The sequence below is a fragment of the Rhinopithecus roxellana genome, chromosome 9, assembly GCF_007565055.1.
Source record: "Rhinopithecus roxellana isolate Shanxi Qingling chromosome 9, ASM756505v1, whole genome shotgun sequence".
In the NCBI taxonomy this organism is placed as follows: domain Eukaryota; kingdom Metazoa; phylum Chordata; class Mammalia; order Primates; family Cercopithecidae; genus Rhinopithecus; species Rhinopithecus roxellana.
This window is the reverse complement of record NC_044557.1, coordinates 20,191,149-20,211,876: the sequence shown is the minus strand read 5'-3', so window position 1 is coordinate 20,211,876 and position 20,728 is coordinate 20,191,149. Positions and strand designations below refer to the sequence as shown.

The following is a 20,728-nucleotide window of genomic DNA, read 5'->3' as shown; positions in this document are numbered from 1 at the left end:
TAACTGCAATCGTGTGTAAGAAAATGTTGGCCGGTTGTTCAGGTAGGTCTCTCATCCTGTACTTACGTGCAGGTTTGCTCTTCATCTCTGAGCTCCTTGAAGACATTGCATAGGGCGTGATTGTAATGCCCATCCTTTCATATCAGAAGGATTTATGTATTTGTCTCTCATTAGGTGACATCAGTTGATCTCAGAATTTTGGGACTTGAGTTCTCTGTGCACTTTAGTTTGGATACATTTGGTCTCAAAGGGTAGAAATCCACTCAGACTAGCTTAAATACGTATACATCATTGAGAAAGGGGAGTTTCATGGAAATTAAGCTGGGGCAGTGTAGGTAGGCCTTTGTGGGCATTGAAAAGTCCTCAGGTACCTCTGTTCTCTATCACTTGCCAACTGGTATAGGATGGTCTTCTGTCTCTATTTTATCCTGACCTCAGTCTCCTACAGATCCACTTACTGTCTTAATTCAGATTCTTGAGAGAGAATCTGTTGATTTTTTTTATCACTTAGATAATGCAAATAGAATTTATTTAGGAAAAGACTAAGTAGAGCAAGGTTCTACTGCAGTGTATCTGATGTGGTATTAACATTCTGTAGGTCCAGAGGAGCCATTGGACATCAACAGCTTAAATGTGAGGGATGCAGATCGGTACTGAGTTTCCAGGCACAGCCTGACAGTTTCAGGGTTAGAATTTTATGCAGTGAGCAGATTTGAATGTTTGGAAGTTAAAAATACAAATACAGTCATTCACCACATAATGATGTTTTGATCAGTGACTGACTGCATATATGATGTGATCACGTAAGATTATAATACCATATTTTTACTGTACCTTTTCTGTGTTTAGATACACAAATACTTAGCATTGTGTTACCATTGCCTACAGTATTTCAGTACGGTAACATGCTGTTCAGGTTTGTAGCCTAGGAGCAATAGACTATACAATAGGTATGTAGTAAATATACCATCTAGGTTTGTGTCAAGTGCACTCTATAATGATCACACAGTGACCTGCACAATGACGAAATCACCTAATGACAGATTTCTCAGAATCCGTTGTTAACGAACACATAACTGTATTCCCTATTCCACAGAACAGGGTTTAAGTAATCAGACTGTTTCAAAAATAAATGGAAAACCTCCCATATCTGGCCCAGAATCACCTCTTTATAGACCAAAGTACTGAAATAACCAGATAAGAAAATCCATTGGAAAACAAATCCAAAGCAAATGAAAGGAGGTAGTTCTTGTCCTAACATTTAATATAGGCTAATTAGTTTATGGGTGAATATCACTTTATAAATTGTACACAAGAAAATACATGTGTAATACCAATATTTTAGAAGTAGAATTTTTATTTTTACCAAATCCATCATGATTTAGTTAGGTAACAAGTTCTTCCAGTATATCAGTTTGATTTATCGTAAAATGTAGTATAAAATAGTTTTCTAGATGGAGAAACAGTGGCTCAGGACCATTTCTTGCTTGTCAGCATATAGAAAGGGTGGCTCTCCCACCATGCCACGCCATCTACTCCTGGGCGCACCAGGATGAAGACGTTAAAATACAACCTCTTGTATAGGATTTTCAAGATCTGTTATTTACAGTGAGGTCATCTGTAGTACAACTGAGAGATGCTGAAGTTCTCCTTAAAAGGACACGTGTATTAAGTTCCTAGAAGGCTTATTCATCCCCACTTACTTCCATATCACCATTTTTAGAGATGCACTCTCCACTTTAACCATAGTTTTCAAAATCTTAAGGCAGTAGAATCTTTTCCTCAAAAAAAAAAAAAGAATTATGTGGACTCTAGTATATAATAGACTTTAAGGTGACATATATTATAGTTGTAAAGATTAAAAACATTAGTTTTGAAAACAATGAGATTTGTGAGATTGAAACATACAAAATAACTAAATCAGAGTCTAATTAAAAACTAAGCCGGATGTGGTGGCATGCACCTGTAATCCCAGCTACTCAGGAGGCTGAGGCGGGAGGATGGCTTGAGCCCAGGAGTTCAGGATCAGCCTAGGCAACATAGTGAGACTGTGTTAAAAAAAAAAAAAAAATCAAATTTATTTCAGTAGTGTTTGAGTTACATGATTGAAAGAACCTTGATTTATGCAGGTCAGTAGTTGCAGATAAGTTTTTTAATAATTCAGCTTAGTGCCTGAGAGCATGCCTTAATTAAACTATTCCAAAAGTCTGAAAGAGGAGCAGAGGGGAATTTGTGTTTCAGATTTGAGTTATTAACAATATCTAACAATTCATCCAATTTATTAATTTTATAGATGTAAATTTTAGAAATAGTACATAAAGTGGTTCCTCATAAGTTTAAATCTTTTTGGTAGAAAATACAAAACTGAGATAATTAGAAGTATCATTTTAAAAAAGCTCAGATAATTTAGTGCTGTGTCTCTTAAATAGTCACTGTTAAAAGGCACATTTCCTGTTCTGGGTGTTCTCAGATTCTCCAGCACCAACTGGGTTTCCAAGAATTCAGTTCATTTCTTACACTATCTAGTGCAGACCCCACAAGATAAGGTCTCAGTCCCACGAGACTGCCGCCACTTCAGATACCAGTCGCAAGTCTCAGTGCTTCTGACCAACTGGCTATAAATTTGGGGATTCTCAGAACTCCTCAGTTTCAGTAATTTGCTAGAACGACTCACAGAACTCTGGAAAATACTTATATTTACTGGCTTATTATGAAGGTTACAACTCAGGAACTGCCAAATGCAAGGGATACATAGGGCAAGGTATCCCCATACCTGCAGGGGTGCAGAGCTTCCACGCCCTCTGGGCACACCACCCTCCCAGTAAGTCAACGTGTCCACCAACCTGGAAGCTCCCTGTCCCTGTCCTTTGAGAGTATTTATAGAGGTTTCATCACATAGGTATGATTGATTAAATTATTGGCCTTGGTGATTAAGCTCATTTTCCAGCCTTTCTCAGAAGGAGTGGGGACGATGCTGAAAGTTGCAACCCTCTAATCTTGGCTTGGTCTTTCTGGTGACCAACCCGTTCCTGCAGCTGTCAAGGGACCCCCAGCACCTAGTTATTCATTAGCGCACAAAAGACACTCTGACCAGTCAGGAGGTTCCAGGGGTTGTAGGAGCTCCGTGCCAGGGACTGAGGACAAAGGCAAAATACATATTTTTACCATCTGTGTTGAATCTAAAAAGCTGACAATAAGCACCAACACTTAAAAGGAGTGATAACTATCTAAACCTTGATATAATCAAGACTCAGTGTTGTACAACTGGCTTGTCTTTTAACTGAGCCAGTTGTACATGGAAACACATGGATATTTGCAGCCCTAGGGTATTGATGGCTTGTTTTCAGTTGTCTGCATCCCCATCATCAGCACAAAGAAACAATAACACATTTAAAACAGTTCGCATACATGGACAGAGATAATAGACTCTGTACACATAAGTGAAATTGTCAGTACAGTTTAAAATGTTCTTGTTAAAATTTTGTATGTATTGCAGTTGAGTTTTTAAACTTTCTATTATGAAAAGTTTCACAAGTGTATAACAGAGAAAATAATACAATGAAAACTCCCATATACCTATCCCTGGACAACAGTTACCAAGATTTTGCGATACTTACTATCTCTTTTAAAAAAAATCCTTTTGAAATATGTTAAACCAAATTCTGGCTATGAAGCACTGAGACTTAGTATTAATAATAAACATAATATTTATAAGAAAAATTTTAATTGGACATTTGTAGAATATCTGAAGTATATTTGTGAAGTATAATTTATAAACCACTACCCAATAATAATCATAAAAGATTCATGAGAAAGGTGTGTGAGTGCTTTAAAAAAACTATTCTAAATCCCAGCTACTCAGGCAGCTGAGGTGGGAGGATTGCTTGAGCCCCAGAGTTTGAGGCTGCAGTGAGCTGTGATCACACCTCTGCACTCCAGGCTGGGCAACAGAGTGAGAGACCCCTTAAAAAAAAAAAAAAAACAGGCTGGTGCAGTGGCTTGTACCTGTGACCCCAGCACTTTGGGAGACCAAGGCAGGCAGATTGCTTGAGCCCAGTGAGACTAGCCTGGGCAACTTGGCTGTCCTATCTACGTAAAAAATAAAATAAAAATTAACCGAGCTTGGTGGCTCATGCCTGTGGTCCCAGTTACTTGGGACGCTGTGGTGGGAGGATCACTTGAGCCTGGGGAGGTCAAGGCTGCAGTGAGCCAAGATCAGGCCACTGCACTCCAGCCTGGGTAACAGAGACACTGTCTCAAGAAAAACAAAAATAAAAACTATTGCTATGATATTCCAGTGGTACTTGACTCTGCCCCTGGATTAGGATTAGGAAGTAGGATTAGAGGATCATCTCTTAATTTCCTTTAAAATCATGAGATATTATAACCAATTCACTGAGTTTTCTGTGCTACTCTTGTTTCAGATATCTATGTCAGGAAATCACTTTGTGCTTTAATGAAATTACCTCATTCACACTTTCCTAATATTTGCAGCACTTATCCTAGTAAGACCACAATTAAAAAGGATTTTTATTTTTCACAAGTGATTTAGAGAATTCCTGGTCTGGCTTAGAGGCAGAGGTTCTAAAGAAAAAATAACTTTTTTGTTTTATAATTTGTGTCTTAGTGAAATAAGGGCTATTTGTTTTAAAACCATTTCCATATCTGGTTTTTCAAATTAGCTTTCTTATTTGGTTCTTTTAGTTTTTAGGTCTACAGAGAGATGATTCTGAGTTGGTCACAGTAGATTTTTTAAATTTATTTTTGAAACAGTCTTTTTAAATTCTGTTCTGTGGATACTTGTGGGTTTTTTTCTTTTTTTCTTTGAGACGGAGTCTAGGCTGGAATGTAGTGGTGCAATCTCAGCTCGCTGCATCCTCCGTCTCCCGGGTTCAAGTGATTCTCCTGCCTCAACCTCCCGAGTTGTTGGGACTACAGGCATGTGCCACCATGCCCAGCTAATTTTTGTATTTTTAGTAGAGATGGGGTTTCACCATGTTAGCCAGGATGGTCTCGATCTCTTGACCTCATGATGTGCCCGCCTTGGCCTCCCAAGATACTTGTGTTTTTAACATCCAAAGATTCAAATCTGTTCACTGCATAAGGTTCTGACCCTGAAGCTGTCTGGCTGTCCCTAGGAACTGTCTCAGCGCCAATCTGACTCCCCTGCACTGTAGCTATTGATTTCTAAAGATTCCTCCAGACCAGTTTTACCTTACAGAATGTTAACATCACATAATATACATTGCAGCAGACTCTTGCTCTATTTATCCTTTTTCTAAATAGTCCTTTTGGTGTACTTGCCATTTGTATCACTTGGATAATACGCGTACACAACTTGGGATAGGAAAATTCATTTTAGGGTGTTGTGCTACTCTTCTCTTTTAGGCTGTGCTGCCATCCTTGCTGAACTTTAGAGATGGTTAATAAAAGCAAAAGGGGAAGAACTTGCTATTTGTTTATATGAATTCAGGTAGGAAAAGATATTTACCAATGACAGAAAGATAATTCTTTAATAGATGGTTTTTGTGTTTCATTGTAGAATCACAAGAAGCTGATGAAGAGCTTGTAGCAGAAGTGGTTGAAAAATGTTCATCTAAGACTTGTTCTAAACCTTCAGAAAATGAAGTGCCACAGCAGGCCATTGACTCTCACTCAGTCAAGAATTTCAAAGAGGAGCCTGAACATGATTTTAGCAAAATTTCCATTGTGAGGCCGTTTTCAATAGAAACGAGGGATTCCACGGATATCTCGGCAGCCCTTGGAGCAAAAGCAGCTCATGGCTGTGTAACTGCAATCTCAGGCAAGGCTCTGCCTTCCAGCCCGCCAGACGCCCTCCAGGACGAGGCGATGACGGAAGGCAGCATGGGGGTCACCCTTGAGGCCTCCACAGAAGCCGATCTGAAAGCTGGCAACTCCTGTCCAGAGCCTGTGCCCAGCAGAAGAAGCAAGCTGAGAAAGCCCAAGCCTGTCCCCCTGAGGAAGAAAGCAATTGGAGGAGAGTTCTCAGACACCGACGCTGCTGTGGAGGATACACCTCTCCCCAAAGCATCCTACCACTTCAGTCCCGAAGAGCTGGATGAGAACACAAGTCCTTCTTCGCTAGGAGGTGCCAGGTTCCAGAAGTCTCCCCCTGACCTTAAAGAAACTCCCGGCACTCTCAGTAGTGACACAAACGACTCAGGGGTTGAGCTGGGGGAGGAGTCCAGGAGCTTACCTCTCAAGCTTGAGTTTGATTTCACAGAAGATATGGGAAACATAGAGGCCAGGAAAGCCCTTCCAAGGAAGCTTGGCAGGAAACCGGGTAGCAAACTGATTCCCAAGATGCAAAAAGATGGCATCAGTAAGTCAGCAGGTTTAGAACAGCCTACAGACCCAGTGGCACGTGACGGGCCTCTCTCCCAAACATCTTCCAAGCTAGATCCTAGTCAGTGGGAAAACGCCAGCTTCAACCCCTTTGGGAGCCACTCTGTTCTGCAGAACTCCCCATCCTTGTCTTCTGAGGGTTCCTACCACTTTGACCCAGATAACTTTGACGAATCTGTGGATCCCTTTAAACCAACTACGATCTTAACAAGCAGTGACTTTTGTTCTCCCACTGGTAATCATGTTAATGAAATCTTAGAATCACCCAAGAAGGCAAAGTCGCGTTTAATAACGTGAGTGACAGTGGGCGCTGGGTGTCGTGCTCTGTGTCTTCTCTGTGAGTTTGGCAGCTGGCTACTTTTGGCTTTGGTGAACTGAGTTTACCTTTGAGGTGCACCAAGGTTGATACAAAGCTCGTAATGTTATCCTGCAGTCTTCACTATTTGGCCTGTTGTGTGGAATCGGAAATACCAGAGGTTTCCTTTTCCAATTGTTGCCTTATTTCTGAATCCTCAGCTTAATCAGCTAAGTTCTTTTCCCCTGGCCCTAGAGACTTTTTTATGTTTTAAAAAAAAAGGCTGGGCGTGGTGGCTGACACCTGTAGTCCCAGCACTTTGGGAGGTTGACACAGGTGAATCACTTGAGGTCCGGAGTTTGAGACCAGCCTGTCCAACATGGTGAAACCCGTCTCTCCTAAAAATGCAAAAATTAGCTGGGCATGGTGGTGCATACCTGTAGTCCCAGCTACCCGGGAGGCTGAGACATGAGAATTGCTTGAACCCAGGAGGCAGAGGTTGCAGTGAGCCGAGATCACGCCACTGCACTCCAGCCTGGGCAACAGCAAGACAGCAAGACTCCATCTCAAAAAAAAAAAAAAAAAAAATGAGATAGGCAGGTAGAGATTTCATGGTTTTCAGAAATCCTGGCTGGGCTGTTAGGAGTCATGTTATAGACAATTCAAATGCAGTGCTGGCCACCGTCTTCGTATTCTTTATGGATAAAACAGAAATTCCAATCCTGTAACTTAACTTACCTCTGTAGCATCAATAACGTGGGAAATGGTCCAAAAGGGTCTCGTAGAAAGAAGACTTTTTACATAAACAGAAAGCTGTGATTTTTTTGGGAAACAAACCTACCACTAAAAATTGATGAGAATTCTTGTCTCCATGTGTAATTTCTGGCTCATTGCCCAGAAGGTAAATTTTTAATAAGAATCAAGAATATTTTACATGATCAGTTAAAACTGAGTAAAGTAGTCGGTTTAGTCAATCCCCCATCTCTCCTGGGAAATTATCTGACTTTTGCAAGGTCCTTGGAGTTTTCAGTATAATTACCTAAGGTCATATTCCATATCAAGTTTCAGTTTAACTTTGCTACAGGATTACTTTATCACAAAACTTGAGTAGATGATAATACAATCATACATCACTTAGCCACAGGGTAAGCCACAGGGAAGTGCATCCTTTGGTGATTTTGTTGTGTGAACATCATCAAGTGAACTTACTCAAACCTAGGTTGTGTAACCTACTACGTACCTAGGCTATATGGTACAGCCTATTACTCCTAGGCTACAACCCTATACAGCACATTATCATACTGAATACTGTAGGTGCTAGGTGTGGTGGCTCACACCTGTAATCCCAACACTTTGGGAGGCCAAGATGGGAGGATCCCTTGAGGCCAGGAGTTCAAGACCAGCCTGGGCAACATAGAGCCCCCCACCAGTCCCCTGTCTCTTTAAAAAAAATTTTTTTAATTAGCTGGGAGTGGTGGTGCATACCTGTAGTCCCAGCTACTCAGGGGGTTGAGGCAGGAGGATTGCTTGAGACCAGGAGGTTGAGGTTACCGTGAGCCATGATTATGCCATTATACTCCAGCCTGGCTGGCAGAGCAAGGCCCAATCTTAAAACAAAAACAAAAACAAAAACTACTATAGGCAGTGTAACACAATGGTAAGTATTTGTGTATCTAAACATATCTAAGCATAGAAAATGTACAGTAAAAATATAGTATAAAAGATAAAAAATAATAGACCTGTGTAGGGCCCTTACCATGAGTGGAGTTTGCAGAACTGGAAGTTGCTCTGAGTGAGTCAGTGAGTGGTGAGTGAATGTGAAGGCCTGGGACATTACTGTACACTACTGTAGCCTCTATAAACACGGTACACTTCAGCTACACTAAATTTATTTAAATTTTTTTCCTTCATTAATAGATTAAGTTTAGCTTACTGTAATGTTTATTTTATCAACTTTTTAATTTTTTAAGAAATTTTGACTTTTGTAATAATACTTAGCTTAAAACACAAACACATGGTACAGCTATACAAAAATATTTTCTTTCTTTGTATCCCTATTCCGTAAGTTTTCTTTGTGTAAAATTATTTATTTCTTTATTTACTTTTTAAAATTTTTGTTAAAAACTAAGACACAGACACACACATGGTACCTAGGCCTACCCTGGGTCAGGATCGTCAGGACATCACTAGACAATAGTTTTTAAATTCCATTATAACCCTACGGGACCACCATCGTATACACAACTGAAATGTCATTACATGGCACCTGACTGTGTATCCTTTTGTGGCCCTGTGACATTTTACTAAAAAGTTTGAGTAAAATGTAGATATAAAGAAGGACCAATGAGATGCAGGATGAAATATGTACAAGGAGTATGAGAAGCACTGTGCTTGTAGTTCTCACTATAGATCGGTTGGGGAAATGCTTCTCAGCATTGCTATGACTTAAAGAAAAACTCTGGATATCATGGTGACTTACAGCAGAAAGGAAGATGCCCAGAGGTTTAAAGAGCAGAAGGATCGACTTCAGGACCAAGAAAGTAGAGAGATGTAGGAACCAGTTCCTCAGCAGCCCCAGAATGGCTAAGGGGAGTAATGTCATTAGTAGCTCTCGATCTGTTCCTTGATTGTATATAAGCAGTTAAATGGTTGTTGGAAAATATTATTGATTGGGTGCCCTCTTTCGTGGCTTTTAAGGTTGGTTACTTCTCTCTAGACAGCACTTAGGGTATGTACTGGGCACATCACTGCCTAGGTACTTCCTCCCCTAAATGTGGGATGCTTCTGCCTACTGAAGTTGATAAGGAGTCATTTGTGGATCTTTCAGTTGCATGCCACCAATGCATTAAATAAGATGAAATCTGGGCCAAAGAAAGGGTAATTTATTCTACACTTTATATTCAGCAGCAAGAAGCACCATCTCTCGAGTCCTACCACCCTCACCCAGTAACCTTTTTCCCCTATTCTGTTTTTGTTGAATGAACTTCTTGATCTAATACACTTAATAGGGGTTTAAGTCCTTATGCAATCAAAAATCTTGTCGTCTTGTTCTTCTTAGAAGAAAGGCATGCTAGACCTCTTGGAAGTTTATTTTTCATCTATAAATTTGAATTTGTGGCATTTCTGAGTGTTTCTACCAGTCTGTTTTGTAGATGAGGTCTGTTCATCATTCACTCACTAGTGATAACATTCATGAATACATTTTTAATTTGTATCTCACCTCATAGAAAGAATTGTGCAGCTTTTACATCTGCCAGACTAGAGTTGAATATTCCAGTCTTTACATGATTTTTTTCTCCATCTGTCTGTCTCTTTCTTGTCTCTAATTTGGTTGGTGCATCAGGACTACTGAACAAGTGAAATTTCTCTGTTTTCTGTTGTAAGTACTGCTGTTTCTTTTGTCACTGGGACCGTTGGCAGTTTCCTCTCCCCCTTCCCCCAGCCATCTCTCCATAGCATGTTTGCTTCTAATTCTGAGTTTGATCTTCTGATGATTTTTTTTGCATTTCATCAGTCACTTCATGAGTCAGCTTAGCCTTGCAGTTGTCCATACCTAAGGGAGTGGGGCTTGGTCTTTACACCTTAGGTGCTAGAGCTTGCGCTCCCTGGCTTGGCAGGTGTCACGTGGCGCTTTGACAATACCAAAAGCTGGCTTGGCCCCAAGATCATCGCAGCAGTGGTTTGAGGGACTGTTCTGCTATTTAATATTGGAGATCATTGGCTTTTTTGGTATGATAAAGCTACTGGCTTGGAACAGTTAATAAATTTTACTGAGTCAGCTCAACTTGAGTTTGGTGGCAGAGGGTAGCACTCAGTAAGAAGATTAGGGAAAGAAGATCATGAACTAGTGATTATGCACATTCTGGTAACTTATGTGCTTGTCTTTGTATTTTTTCTCACAAAAGAAAAAAGTTGCAAATAATTTTTTCTCTTTTTTTTGGTCACAGTGGTGTTTTTACTGGAAATTCTAAGTTTATTAGAAGAGAATCTGAATTAGTCCTGTGATCACAAATTGTGTGCTAATCTACAAATAACAGGTGGTTCAAGCTTCCCCAGTTTCAGGCTTTGTGCAGCATGTGACATTCATCTTCCATCTTACTACTTAATAGAAATGGTAACAGTTTACCCACATATTTTTATTTTTATACTTTTTATTGACAGTTCTTCTCTGTGAGCACACAAGTCTTAACTGGAACTGTTTTATGAGACGTCTATGGGTTTTAGTGCAATAAAGAATTTTTAAAGAATTTGGTCCAGTGTGATGATTTTTCTAATGAATGTCAAAGCCAAGTGAGTGAGGCTCAGAGGAACTGAATGTCTCCAGCTGCTAAGGCTCTACTGTCTGAAAAGCTTTTGGTGGCGTGTAATTAAAAACCATAGACATAAGAGTGCTACTGTTTGACAACTCACAGAAGCAAGCGGAGGGGGTCTTTTCAGAGAATGAGCCCCACTGTAGGTCTTTACTTACTTCGTCTCTCTGGAGAAAACTCAGAGGCATAAAAGGTGTCCCTGCCTCTCTCATGCGGCGATGTATGATTTGTGTGGTGCTGTACGCTTTGGCTTCTATCCGCACACACTGCTCTCTGCTCCATTTCATGCCTTGACAGTTGTCAGTGTGATTGCAAACTGGCTTGTTTGTGTTTCTTCTCTTTCTAGGAGTGGCTGTAAGGTGAAGAAGCATGAAACTCAGTCTCTCACTTTGGATGCATGTTCCCAGGTGAGTCTGTGTCCATCCCCAGAACTTCTCTTAGACCAGGGGTCCCCCAGTGGGAGTTTGCATCCCCCTGGTGGGTGGTTCAAAAGGACTTTCCAATGGGTGCCTGAGTACTCAGTTTTAAGCAGATCCTTACTGTCCCTGAAGAGAAGGTACCTGAAGACAAGGGAACCCTTTCACAATGACTTTTTTTTTTTTTTTTTTTGGTAAAATTCCCACTTTAAGTGCTACAAAGATGCATCGCCATCACCACAGGGGGTGAAAGTCTCCAGGGCACCAAAGGGAAGATCTGAAATATTGGTGTAGGTGCTAAGAAGATAATTGACTAATAACTGGATGGTATTTTTCTTAAGTCAGATGGTTTTCTAATTCATTGCTTTCAACAATAGAGGAAAACCTGAGTTGTCAACTGATCTAAAAATAATGTTTGATGATAGATTTTTTGGGGCACGTAACTTGGAAAGGGGTTCAAAGAATTGAAAGGCACTTATGTTACAGAAAGAATTACCTTCTGTTTCATCTATTGTTTGTATAAATAAGGTTTCTTAATGATTATATTTATAAAAATAGAAACCAGGAATAAAATTGATATTGACCTTTGTTACATTCTAGCAATAAATAGTATCCATCCATGACCATATAGACTAATTGCAAAACAAATAAACTGAAACCCAGGACCATCTGATTGCAGTGAGATCCTTTTGTTCTTTTTAAAACTTTGTCAGTATACTTATTACAGGAATACATTCATTGTTTAATAGAGTTCAATTTAACATAACTTATCCTATACAATTTGGACCAGAGACTTGGTATATGATGTAAAATGTAAAAAAGGGGTGTGGTGGGGGAAATTTGCAATCTGAGTTATTTTTCATCTGTTACAAATGTGTAAAAGATTCTCCCAGATTTTGCTAAAGTAGGCAGCAAGAACTATGAGAAATTTATCTTTGGTCTTCTTTAAAAAAAAAAAAGAAACCCCAAACCCATTTATTGGATATAAAATAAAACCCATTTATTGCACTGTAAAAGTTTTTAAGAATTAGTACAATAAAACATTTTGTAATTGATATAACAACGTACTTTTGTGTCTGATAATACTTATCAAAACTTACAATATTTTGAAAATAAGTTATGCATTAATATAATAACTCTCCAGCAGAAAAAAATTTTAAGACCTATAGTCAAAGAAAAAAGTTTCACAGAGACATTGGATAGAGACCTTTAAAAGACTTTCAGCCATGCAGATGTTTTTCATTTGGATTTCATGATGGAAGTGAAATGGAAATACAGATTTAGAGAGGAAAAGGAATAACATAAACTTCTGACTTATTCAGGAACTTGTTAGTGTAAATTTACATATGGTATCAAATCACCAAGGTAACTAGATAGCGTTAATTAAGCAAATTCAATATTTAGAACATTCCAGATATTACATTCTTTGTAATTATTTAAACTTATGCCAAAAAGTTTTTAGCTGTCACTTGAAAATGCAATGGGGTGCATAGATTTTTTTAAAAATTAGAAGGTATACAAGCAAAAAAATGGAAAACCATTGTCTTAAACCACTTAAACTGCTTGCTTATAAACTTAACCTAGAGAAGATCATTTTTTGAAACCTCAGACTCAAATTACAGAAACTAGGTTCTATAAAACAATATCTCACAATTGAAAGACTCCAACTTCCTCCTTGCTTTGTACCCTGATCTGTGATTAACCTCTCACATATCTGTATGGAGTTGTGTCTACCTTGTTCCATTCATGGGATGTCACTTTTCCCCATTGCTTGCCCTCCTAAAGGGTAGCATCTTCTCTGTTGTGTTTCTCAGGATGAAGGAGCAGTGATCTCCCAGATTTCAGACATTTCTAATAGGGATGGCCATGCTACCGATGAGGAGAAACTGGCATCCACGTCCTGTGGTCAGAAATCAGCTGGGGCCGAGGTGAAAGGTGAGCCAGAGGAAGACCTGGAGTACTTTGAATGTTCCAATGTTCCTGTGTCTACCATAAATCATGCGTTTTCATCCTCAGAAGCAGGTATGGAAGCATATCTTCATCTTTCTAATGTACATAAGCATGGAAATGCCTGAAAGCCTAATAAAGCAGGAGGCGCCTTACAGAGATTAAAGAATTGGGTCACTTGAAGGATAGATTCAGGATGCTGACCTATGCTTTGCTTCTTTACCCGGAAAAAGGACACAAAAAAAGGGCTTCTTGAAGTACTAGGAACGTAGGGATACTTGTGACAAGTTGTATAGGAGATGCTGATGTGTTTGAGACTCCTTGAATTTCTTTATAATTGTATGTGAATATGGCCATATCTTAAAGTATAGTGGTGTGTTAGTTGATTTGCGTTGCTGTAAAGGAATACCTGAGAATGGCTAATTTATAAGGAAAAGAGGTTTATTTGGTTCATGATTCTGCAGGCTGTAGAATAAGCATGGCACCAGTGCCTGTTTCTAGTGAGGGGGACTTAGTAAGCTTCCAATCATGGTGGAAGGCAAGGGGAAGCAAGTGTGTCACATGGCGAGAGGGTGGGAGGAAGAGAGGGGGAGGAGGATGCCAGGCTATTTTAACAAACATCTCACAGAAACTAACAGAGCAAGAAGTCACTTATTACCACAAGGAGGGCAGCAAGCTATTCATGAGGGATCCGCTTCTATGACCCAGCCACCTCCCATTAGGCCTCACTTCCAACTGTTGATCAGGTTTCAACATAAGATATAGGGGGCAAATATTTAAACTATATCAAATGGCCTATAAATATGTCATACGTTTGACTTTTTTGTGATTGTTATACTCATTGTTTAACTTAGAGAAATAACAACTAACATGTATGGTGCCTTACCATGTACAGGCATTGTTCTAAGTGCTTTGCATATACTCATTCATAGCAAGGTGTTACCTTTTTCTCCCTTCTTCAGAGAGACAAAGTAAGTCAAAGAAGTTAAGTGACTTGATTAAAGTCACTTGGCTAGGGTAGGACAGAAAAGCAGTATCTTTTTCCTCACCCACCACAAGGTTCATGGCTGAGACATCTCTAACAAAAGATCAACAAGAGAAAAGCATACAAATGTATTTAACGTAAGTTTTACATGACATGAGAGCCTCCAGAAATGAAGACCCAAAGGAACAGGGAAAACTGTACTTTTACAGATAGTTGTGCAGAAGTGTAATTGGAGGACAGAAGGGCATGATCTATGGTAATAAACCAGGGGAACTTAGCAAGTCCTGTTTGTTTCATTTCCTCTTGGTGTCTGTGTCTTTCGGGATAAGGACATTGTTTTTCTCTGTGTACAAGGAGGTCCCTCTGTAATGAGGTCTTATGACCTATTTTCGGGGGAAGGTCTGAGGGATTCCTTTATGGCCTGCTTCAGGGAAGAGGGCAGGATAGGGGCTGAGAGACCCCCCTGCTTCTGCTGTGTCCTCTAATGCGAAGGCACCACATTTTGGTGAAGTGTGTTCTGAACCTCGTCATTAGTAAATGGCAGAACTACATTTGACTCTAAGCAGTCTGGTTCCATGGTCTTTTAGCCACAATGCCAAAGTATGCAGAGATTATTTTCATGATACTAGGCTACTGTAAATTTTTCTGGTACAGATGTGGTAAGTTGAGATTGACCAGTGGTAAGTTGAGATTGACCAGTGCACTGTAAAATCTTTCGTAACATGCTAATGAGGAACCTGGACTAATCAGGGCTGAAACCTCTTACTGATGGACTTGTCAGATCATTCTAGAGCTAAGCCCCTCTTTTGGGACCCCAGTTACGTCCTTGGCCTTGAACCTTACTTACGAAAAGTTTAGAACCATGTTCCTGACTACATTAAACATTATTAAAAACTCAGATCTTCTTAACATAATTTTATTTGTGGGCTTTTATGCATAGAATTTTAAAAGTCATGATCTGCCATTAAGCCAGGGAAGCAGATGGAAAGTAAGAACTTGGAGCAATTTATTCCCCCGGCCTCCTCCTCATCCCAGGCCTCAGTCTCTCATATGTAAAATAATGTGCCAGGCATTGTTCCTGATTTATTCCTATACTGCCTTCTGCCCTGACATCTTTCCCTAAGCCCTTGTTTGCCATTCCCGCAGTTTCTTGGGGTTAATCCTGAGTATTCTTAACACCTGCCTTGGTTTTTTTCCATCTGAAGTGTCTTCCTTTGCCGCCTCCTACACAGATCTGCACATCCCTTCAGGTCTCTGCAGCATGCTTTATGCTCCCACATTTCCTTTCCCCCTTCCTGTTCCACAGTACCTAGTGCAGTGTGTTAATTACAGGAAGGTAATATTATAAACTTACTGAGGTTGGAGACTACCAGACAGTCATCTTTGAATCACCTTTGACACAGTACATGGTAAACATTTATTGAATTATATTCTTCCCCACTGGAGGAAATTCCTTGAACAAAAATTTATGTAGAGAGCTGGGACCCTGTGCATACAGTGCTGTCTTCAAAGTTAGCAACAGCAAAGGGAACAGATTTGAACAAGTGGTTACATTGTAACTGATCAGCCACATCACAGGCAAGTGGAGGCTGCGGTCCTGGGTGTGGGAGTGGCTACAGGCCCTGTTAGGTGAATCCCGACTGTGTCCTGGGGAGTGTCCCCTTGGAACTGGGTCCTGATGGATACTTACTAAATGTTCTCCAGGAAACGAGACTTTTACACAGCCATGGGAAGGAAGCTGACATGTTGGTAAAAGGCCTGGTTGTTTTCTGTAAGTACCTGGCCAAGTGGGAAACAAGGTCGTGACGTGGAATCTGGGCTTGATCCTATAGGTAGGGAGGGGGAGGTTGAAGGTTTTTGAACAAGGGAGTGATGGTCACATTTGTGTTTTAAATAATTAGCTATTGACAACAATAGTAGTGATTGCCACGTGGAGGATTGTAACTTTAGATTGTAAACTTTTATATGCTTTTCTGTATTTTTATGTTTACTTTAATGAGTGTATCTTCTGGTTATTTTATTTTTTATTTTTCTTATTTTTGAGACTGAGTTTCGCTCTTGTTGCCCAGGCTGGAGTGTGGTGGTGCTATCTCAACTCACTGCAACCTCCACCTCCCAGGTTCAAGCGATTCTCCTGCCTCAGCCTCCCAAGTAGCTGGGATTACAGGCATGCGCCACCACGCCAAGATAATTTTTGTATTTTTAGTAGAGACGAGGCTTCGCCATGTTGGCCAGGTTAGTCTCCTGACCTCAGGTGATCCACCCACCTTGGCCTCCCAAAGTGCTGGGATTACAGGCATGAGCCACCGTGCCCAGCCATCTTCTGGTTATTTTAAATGTCACCCTCTACCCTAGTAGAGTAGAGGATAGACCTGAGACAAGGTAGCCCATTTGAAGGGTGTGGAGGGGAGAATGAGTTTAGTTGTGCTGGCTTGAATTTTAAAGCTTATTATCTTATCTGCTGCATTAATTAGATCAAGGCCACCATTCTGGGCTGGAATTTAAATTCACTCCAACTTGATGATAAAAAAATCAGTGTTACACAGTGTCCCCTTTCTGAAATAATGCCACAGTTAGTACAACGCATTTTTCCAAACTTTAAATGGACACAAGGGGGCAGCCTTGCTGTTCTTTCTGCCTGAAGGCTGACGACCTGTTCTGGCGACTAACCACGTGCTCCTCTTCTGAATGCCATGGACTTATAACAACGCTCAAGAAAATGCCAGCGTTCCTTTTAAATAAAATCTTAAAATGCTTTTCATGTGTTCGTAGTCATTCTTGGCCTGCACTGGCGTTTCCAAGAGCCTTTCACTAGGGAGGAAAGGAACCAACTTCTTGGGATAACTATAAAAATGACTTTCTGTCTTAGGCATAGAGAAGGAGACGTGCCAGAAGATGGAAGAAGACGGGTCCACTGTGCTTGTAAGTTCCTGAATGTGGAGGGCCGGGTGGGGCTCAGATTTCTTTCAGTGTTTGTTTTGAAGCCCATGTGAATTTGTTAAATTCTGGTCAGTGTTAGGTGATGAGGATAAAATGTAAATAAGATAGTTTCTTCACTTGAGGAACACGTAGTCTCTGCAGTGTTCTGTAGAGTAGCCCTAGCTGCAGGTAGCTGTTGAGCACACTTGAACTGTAGCTACTCAGAAAAAGAGGCAGCATAAATGTCTCAACTTTTTATATTAACTACATATTGAGATAACATTTCAGATGTATTGGGTTAACTAAGGTTTTTATTATTATTGTTATTATTATTATTTGAGACAGTCTCACTGTTCCCCAGGCTGGAATACAGTGGTGTGATCTTGGCTAACTGCAACCTCCACCTCCTGGGCTTAAGTGATCCTTCCACCACAGCCCCCCAAGTAGCTGGAACTAGAGTTGCATGCCGCCACCCCCAGCTAATTTTTGTATTTTTTGTAGAAATGAGGTCTTGCCGTGTTACCTAGCTGGCCTCAACCTCCTGGGCTCAAGCGATCTGCCCACCTCGGCCTCCCAGAGTACTGGGATTACAGGCATGAGCCCCCGCACGTGGCTGGTTTACTCGGTTCTTTTTTTTTTTTTTTTTGAGACCAAGCTTCACTCTTGTCGCCCAGGCTGGAGTACAGTGACACAGTCTCGGCTCACTGCAGCCTCCGCCTACTGGGTTCAAGCAGTTCTCCCTCAGCCTCCTGAGTAGCTGGGATTATAGGCATGCGCCACCACACCTGGCTAATTTTTGTATTATTAGTAGAGACGGGGTTTCACCATGTCGGCCAGGCTGGTCACAAATTCCTGACCTCAGGTGATCCACCCGTGTTGGCCTCCTGAAGTGCTGGGATTACAGGCATGAGCCACTGCGCCCGGCCCGTTTGTTTACTCAGTTCTTAAACTTTCAACTTCCTGATTCCCCACTGATACATCCATAAAATGAGTAGCACCCATCTGCCTCATCAAAATGGTTGTAAGGATAAGTTAAAATGATAACGTGAAAGATTTAAGCTGTAAAGTGCTAGAATACACTAGTGGTGTGCTAGAATACACTGTTGTGTTAAAATACACTGGTGTGGTGTTGATAGGAAACACGTGGAAATAAGAGTGAAAAAGAAGAGTGAAAAAAATGGCAAACACTGTCTCTGAAGGCAGCTGGTGAGGAACATATCATATGCTGTGACCTTTTAAAAGCAACTCCATTTGAACTTCCCAACATAAATTAACTCCTACTTCCTTAGAACATTGAATAAACATTGTATAAAGAAATTTCACCATGCAAAACATTGAATGAAAAAATCATCTATTTAATCCAGCATTCACTTTTTAAGTTTCTCCGTGTTGCTCTGAAGTTCATTCCAATGCGGTCTTGTGCCCAGCGGTAGGTGATGGCTGGACTGAGGCCAGAGTACAATCAGTGGTGGGAGTCAGTCTCTCCTTGCTTTTCAGCTGTTGTTCCACAGCATTTTTCATATAAGAAATTAACTTTTCTTTTTAAGTTTAAAATTTTTTAAAAGGTGAGTTCATTTGACTTTTTCGGGCATGTCTCTATGTTAGAGTACGGCAGGGGCTGGTACTGCTCGGTTGTGATCGAGGACAAATGAGCACAGTCAGCACACTGCCACAGATTAGTGGTGCGAATTCTCCTGCTGCGAGGACACAGCCACGGGAATCTGTGGCATCTGTGCTCACTGTAAATTTGCAACCAGGAGTACATTGAGTTCTGTTGTCTACTGGTCTTCGTTGGTCCTCAGTTGTGAACGTTTTGAGAGACTGGGAGAAGCATTGGCAAACATGAAATGAAGCCCTTTTGGAAGGATGTGATTGATTGATTTAGCATCTTCATTAAAGACATACTAGATGGCCCAGGCCTAAAAGAGATCTTCTGGCCAATTCTCTATAACAAGCTTGTCCAGCTTGCTTAATTTTGTTGTTCTTATTGCTGTTCTGATTGGTTTCGTTTTAGGCTGTTAGCAGCCTGAAGCCATGTTTTTTAGTTTCTGTCTCTAGTGATAAGCGGAAAAGAGGGATGAGGAAGGGGCTTTACTGGCCCAACCAGAAACAGAAACTAAGAACCCATGACTGCATTCTCTTCCTTGGACACCCCTGTGAGATGTTCTGCACTTTTTGATAAGCAACCTAAAGGACTAAGGAATGTAAAAAGTTAAATCCTAGGAGACTGGAAAAGATGGCTAAAGTAGGCAAGGGCATACATTCCTGCCCTTACACCTGTAAGTATTGTTGCATTTTGAGTAGTGAGGCTTGTAAATGTGGCCAGGCAGAGAGGAGAGTGACTGGGGAAAGCCGGCAGGCTGAAGAGCCCACTCACCTGGAGACATCAAACACCATCTAAGGTTTAATCTCCCACCTCCTGCTCAGGATGCTGCCTCTTCTGGACCCTACATGTGTTAGCATTGAGTTGTTAAGCAGACAGACTGAATTCATTTACCCTTTTAACAAATGAATGAGATGCTGAACTCTGTAATGGACGTTGATGTTTTCCTGGCTATGAAGATTTTTAGGGGGCTTATTTCCCAAATTCTCACGAACCTGGTAGCCATGGAAAGCACGGAGAGTCTGTTTCCTAAAGTTGACTCAACCTCGTGGCTTAAACTAAGAACTCACAAGAGACAGACCCATGAAATGTTATTAATTTAGAATCAGAAGTGTAACAGTGAGGTGAATCAAGTCTCAACCTGACCTCCTGTATTACCTGCCTTTAAGCAAGTAACAGTTTCTTGATAAGAAACAAGGCACAGGAAGTTAATGAGATGATTCAGATGTCCAGGTGTGTATCAGCTATCTGCTGCTGTATAACACATTACTCCAACACTTAAAGCAAGTGTTTATTATCTCATTGTTTCTGTGGGTCAGGAATCTTGGGCAGGTTTGCTGGGTGCCTCTGACTCAGGGTCTGTTGCAGGCTGCAGTCAAGGTGTTGACCAGGGCTGCAGTCATATCCAGGCTTGACTTAGGGAGGATCCTGGGAGGATCTGCTTCCAAGCTCACTCATGTGGTTGTTAGCAAGTCTCGGGTCCCCACTGGCTGTCGGCAGAGACATCGGCTCCTTGCCACATGGGCCTTTCCCTGTAGCTTCTCAATACATAGAAGTCAGTTTGTTCAGAACCTAACCTCAGAAGTGACATCCATGACATTTGCCATATTCTAATGAGTCACTAAGTCCAGCCTACACTTGAAGAGATTACAGAGGGAGAGGATTAGTACTGGAGGTAGGGGTTATTGGGGGGCATTTTAGAGGCTGCCCACTGCAAGTGCCTTCTGGTTCTAGTGGTAGATCTATCCCAAGAGAGAAAAGAGAGGTTTTGTGGGGACCTTGGACTTGTGTTGGCATGGTGGGCTGCCCTCCCCCAAATGCTGCTGGAACATGGGCACTGCCGGCTTGTGGCTTTTGTATTTTGCTTTTCTGTGGCTTGAGACAGGT

General features: G+C 41.0%; 1 protein-coding gene across 15 annotated transcripts in view; it reads left to right on the top strand.

Annotated features, from left to right (window-relative positions):
* TACC1 (transforming acidic coiled-coil containing protein 1) overlaps window positions 1–20,728 on the top strand; it is a 126,845-nt gene that overhangs the window by 88,327 nt on the left and 17,790 nt on the right. For 6 of the 15 annotated variants that reach the window (XM_010385255.2, XM_010385262.2, XM_030937334.1 and 3 more), the window contains 4 exons: window positions 5,543–6,659; window positions 11,318–11,378; window positions 13,202–13,409; window positions 17,189–17,241. In XM_010385255.2, coding sequence (XP_010383557.1) covers window positions 5,543–6,659; window positions 11,318–11,378; window positions 13,202–13,409; window positions 17,189–17,241 — 1,439 coding nt within the window. Of the gene's footprint in view, window positions 1–5,542; window positions 6,660–10,004; window positions 10,041–11,317; window positions 11,379–13,201; window positions 13,410–17,188; window positions 17,242–20,728 lie in introns of all 15 variants that reach the window. The other 9 variants (XM_010385257.2, XM_030937336.1, XM_030937339.1 and 6 more) reach the window with 5 other exon arrangements.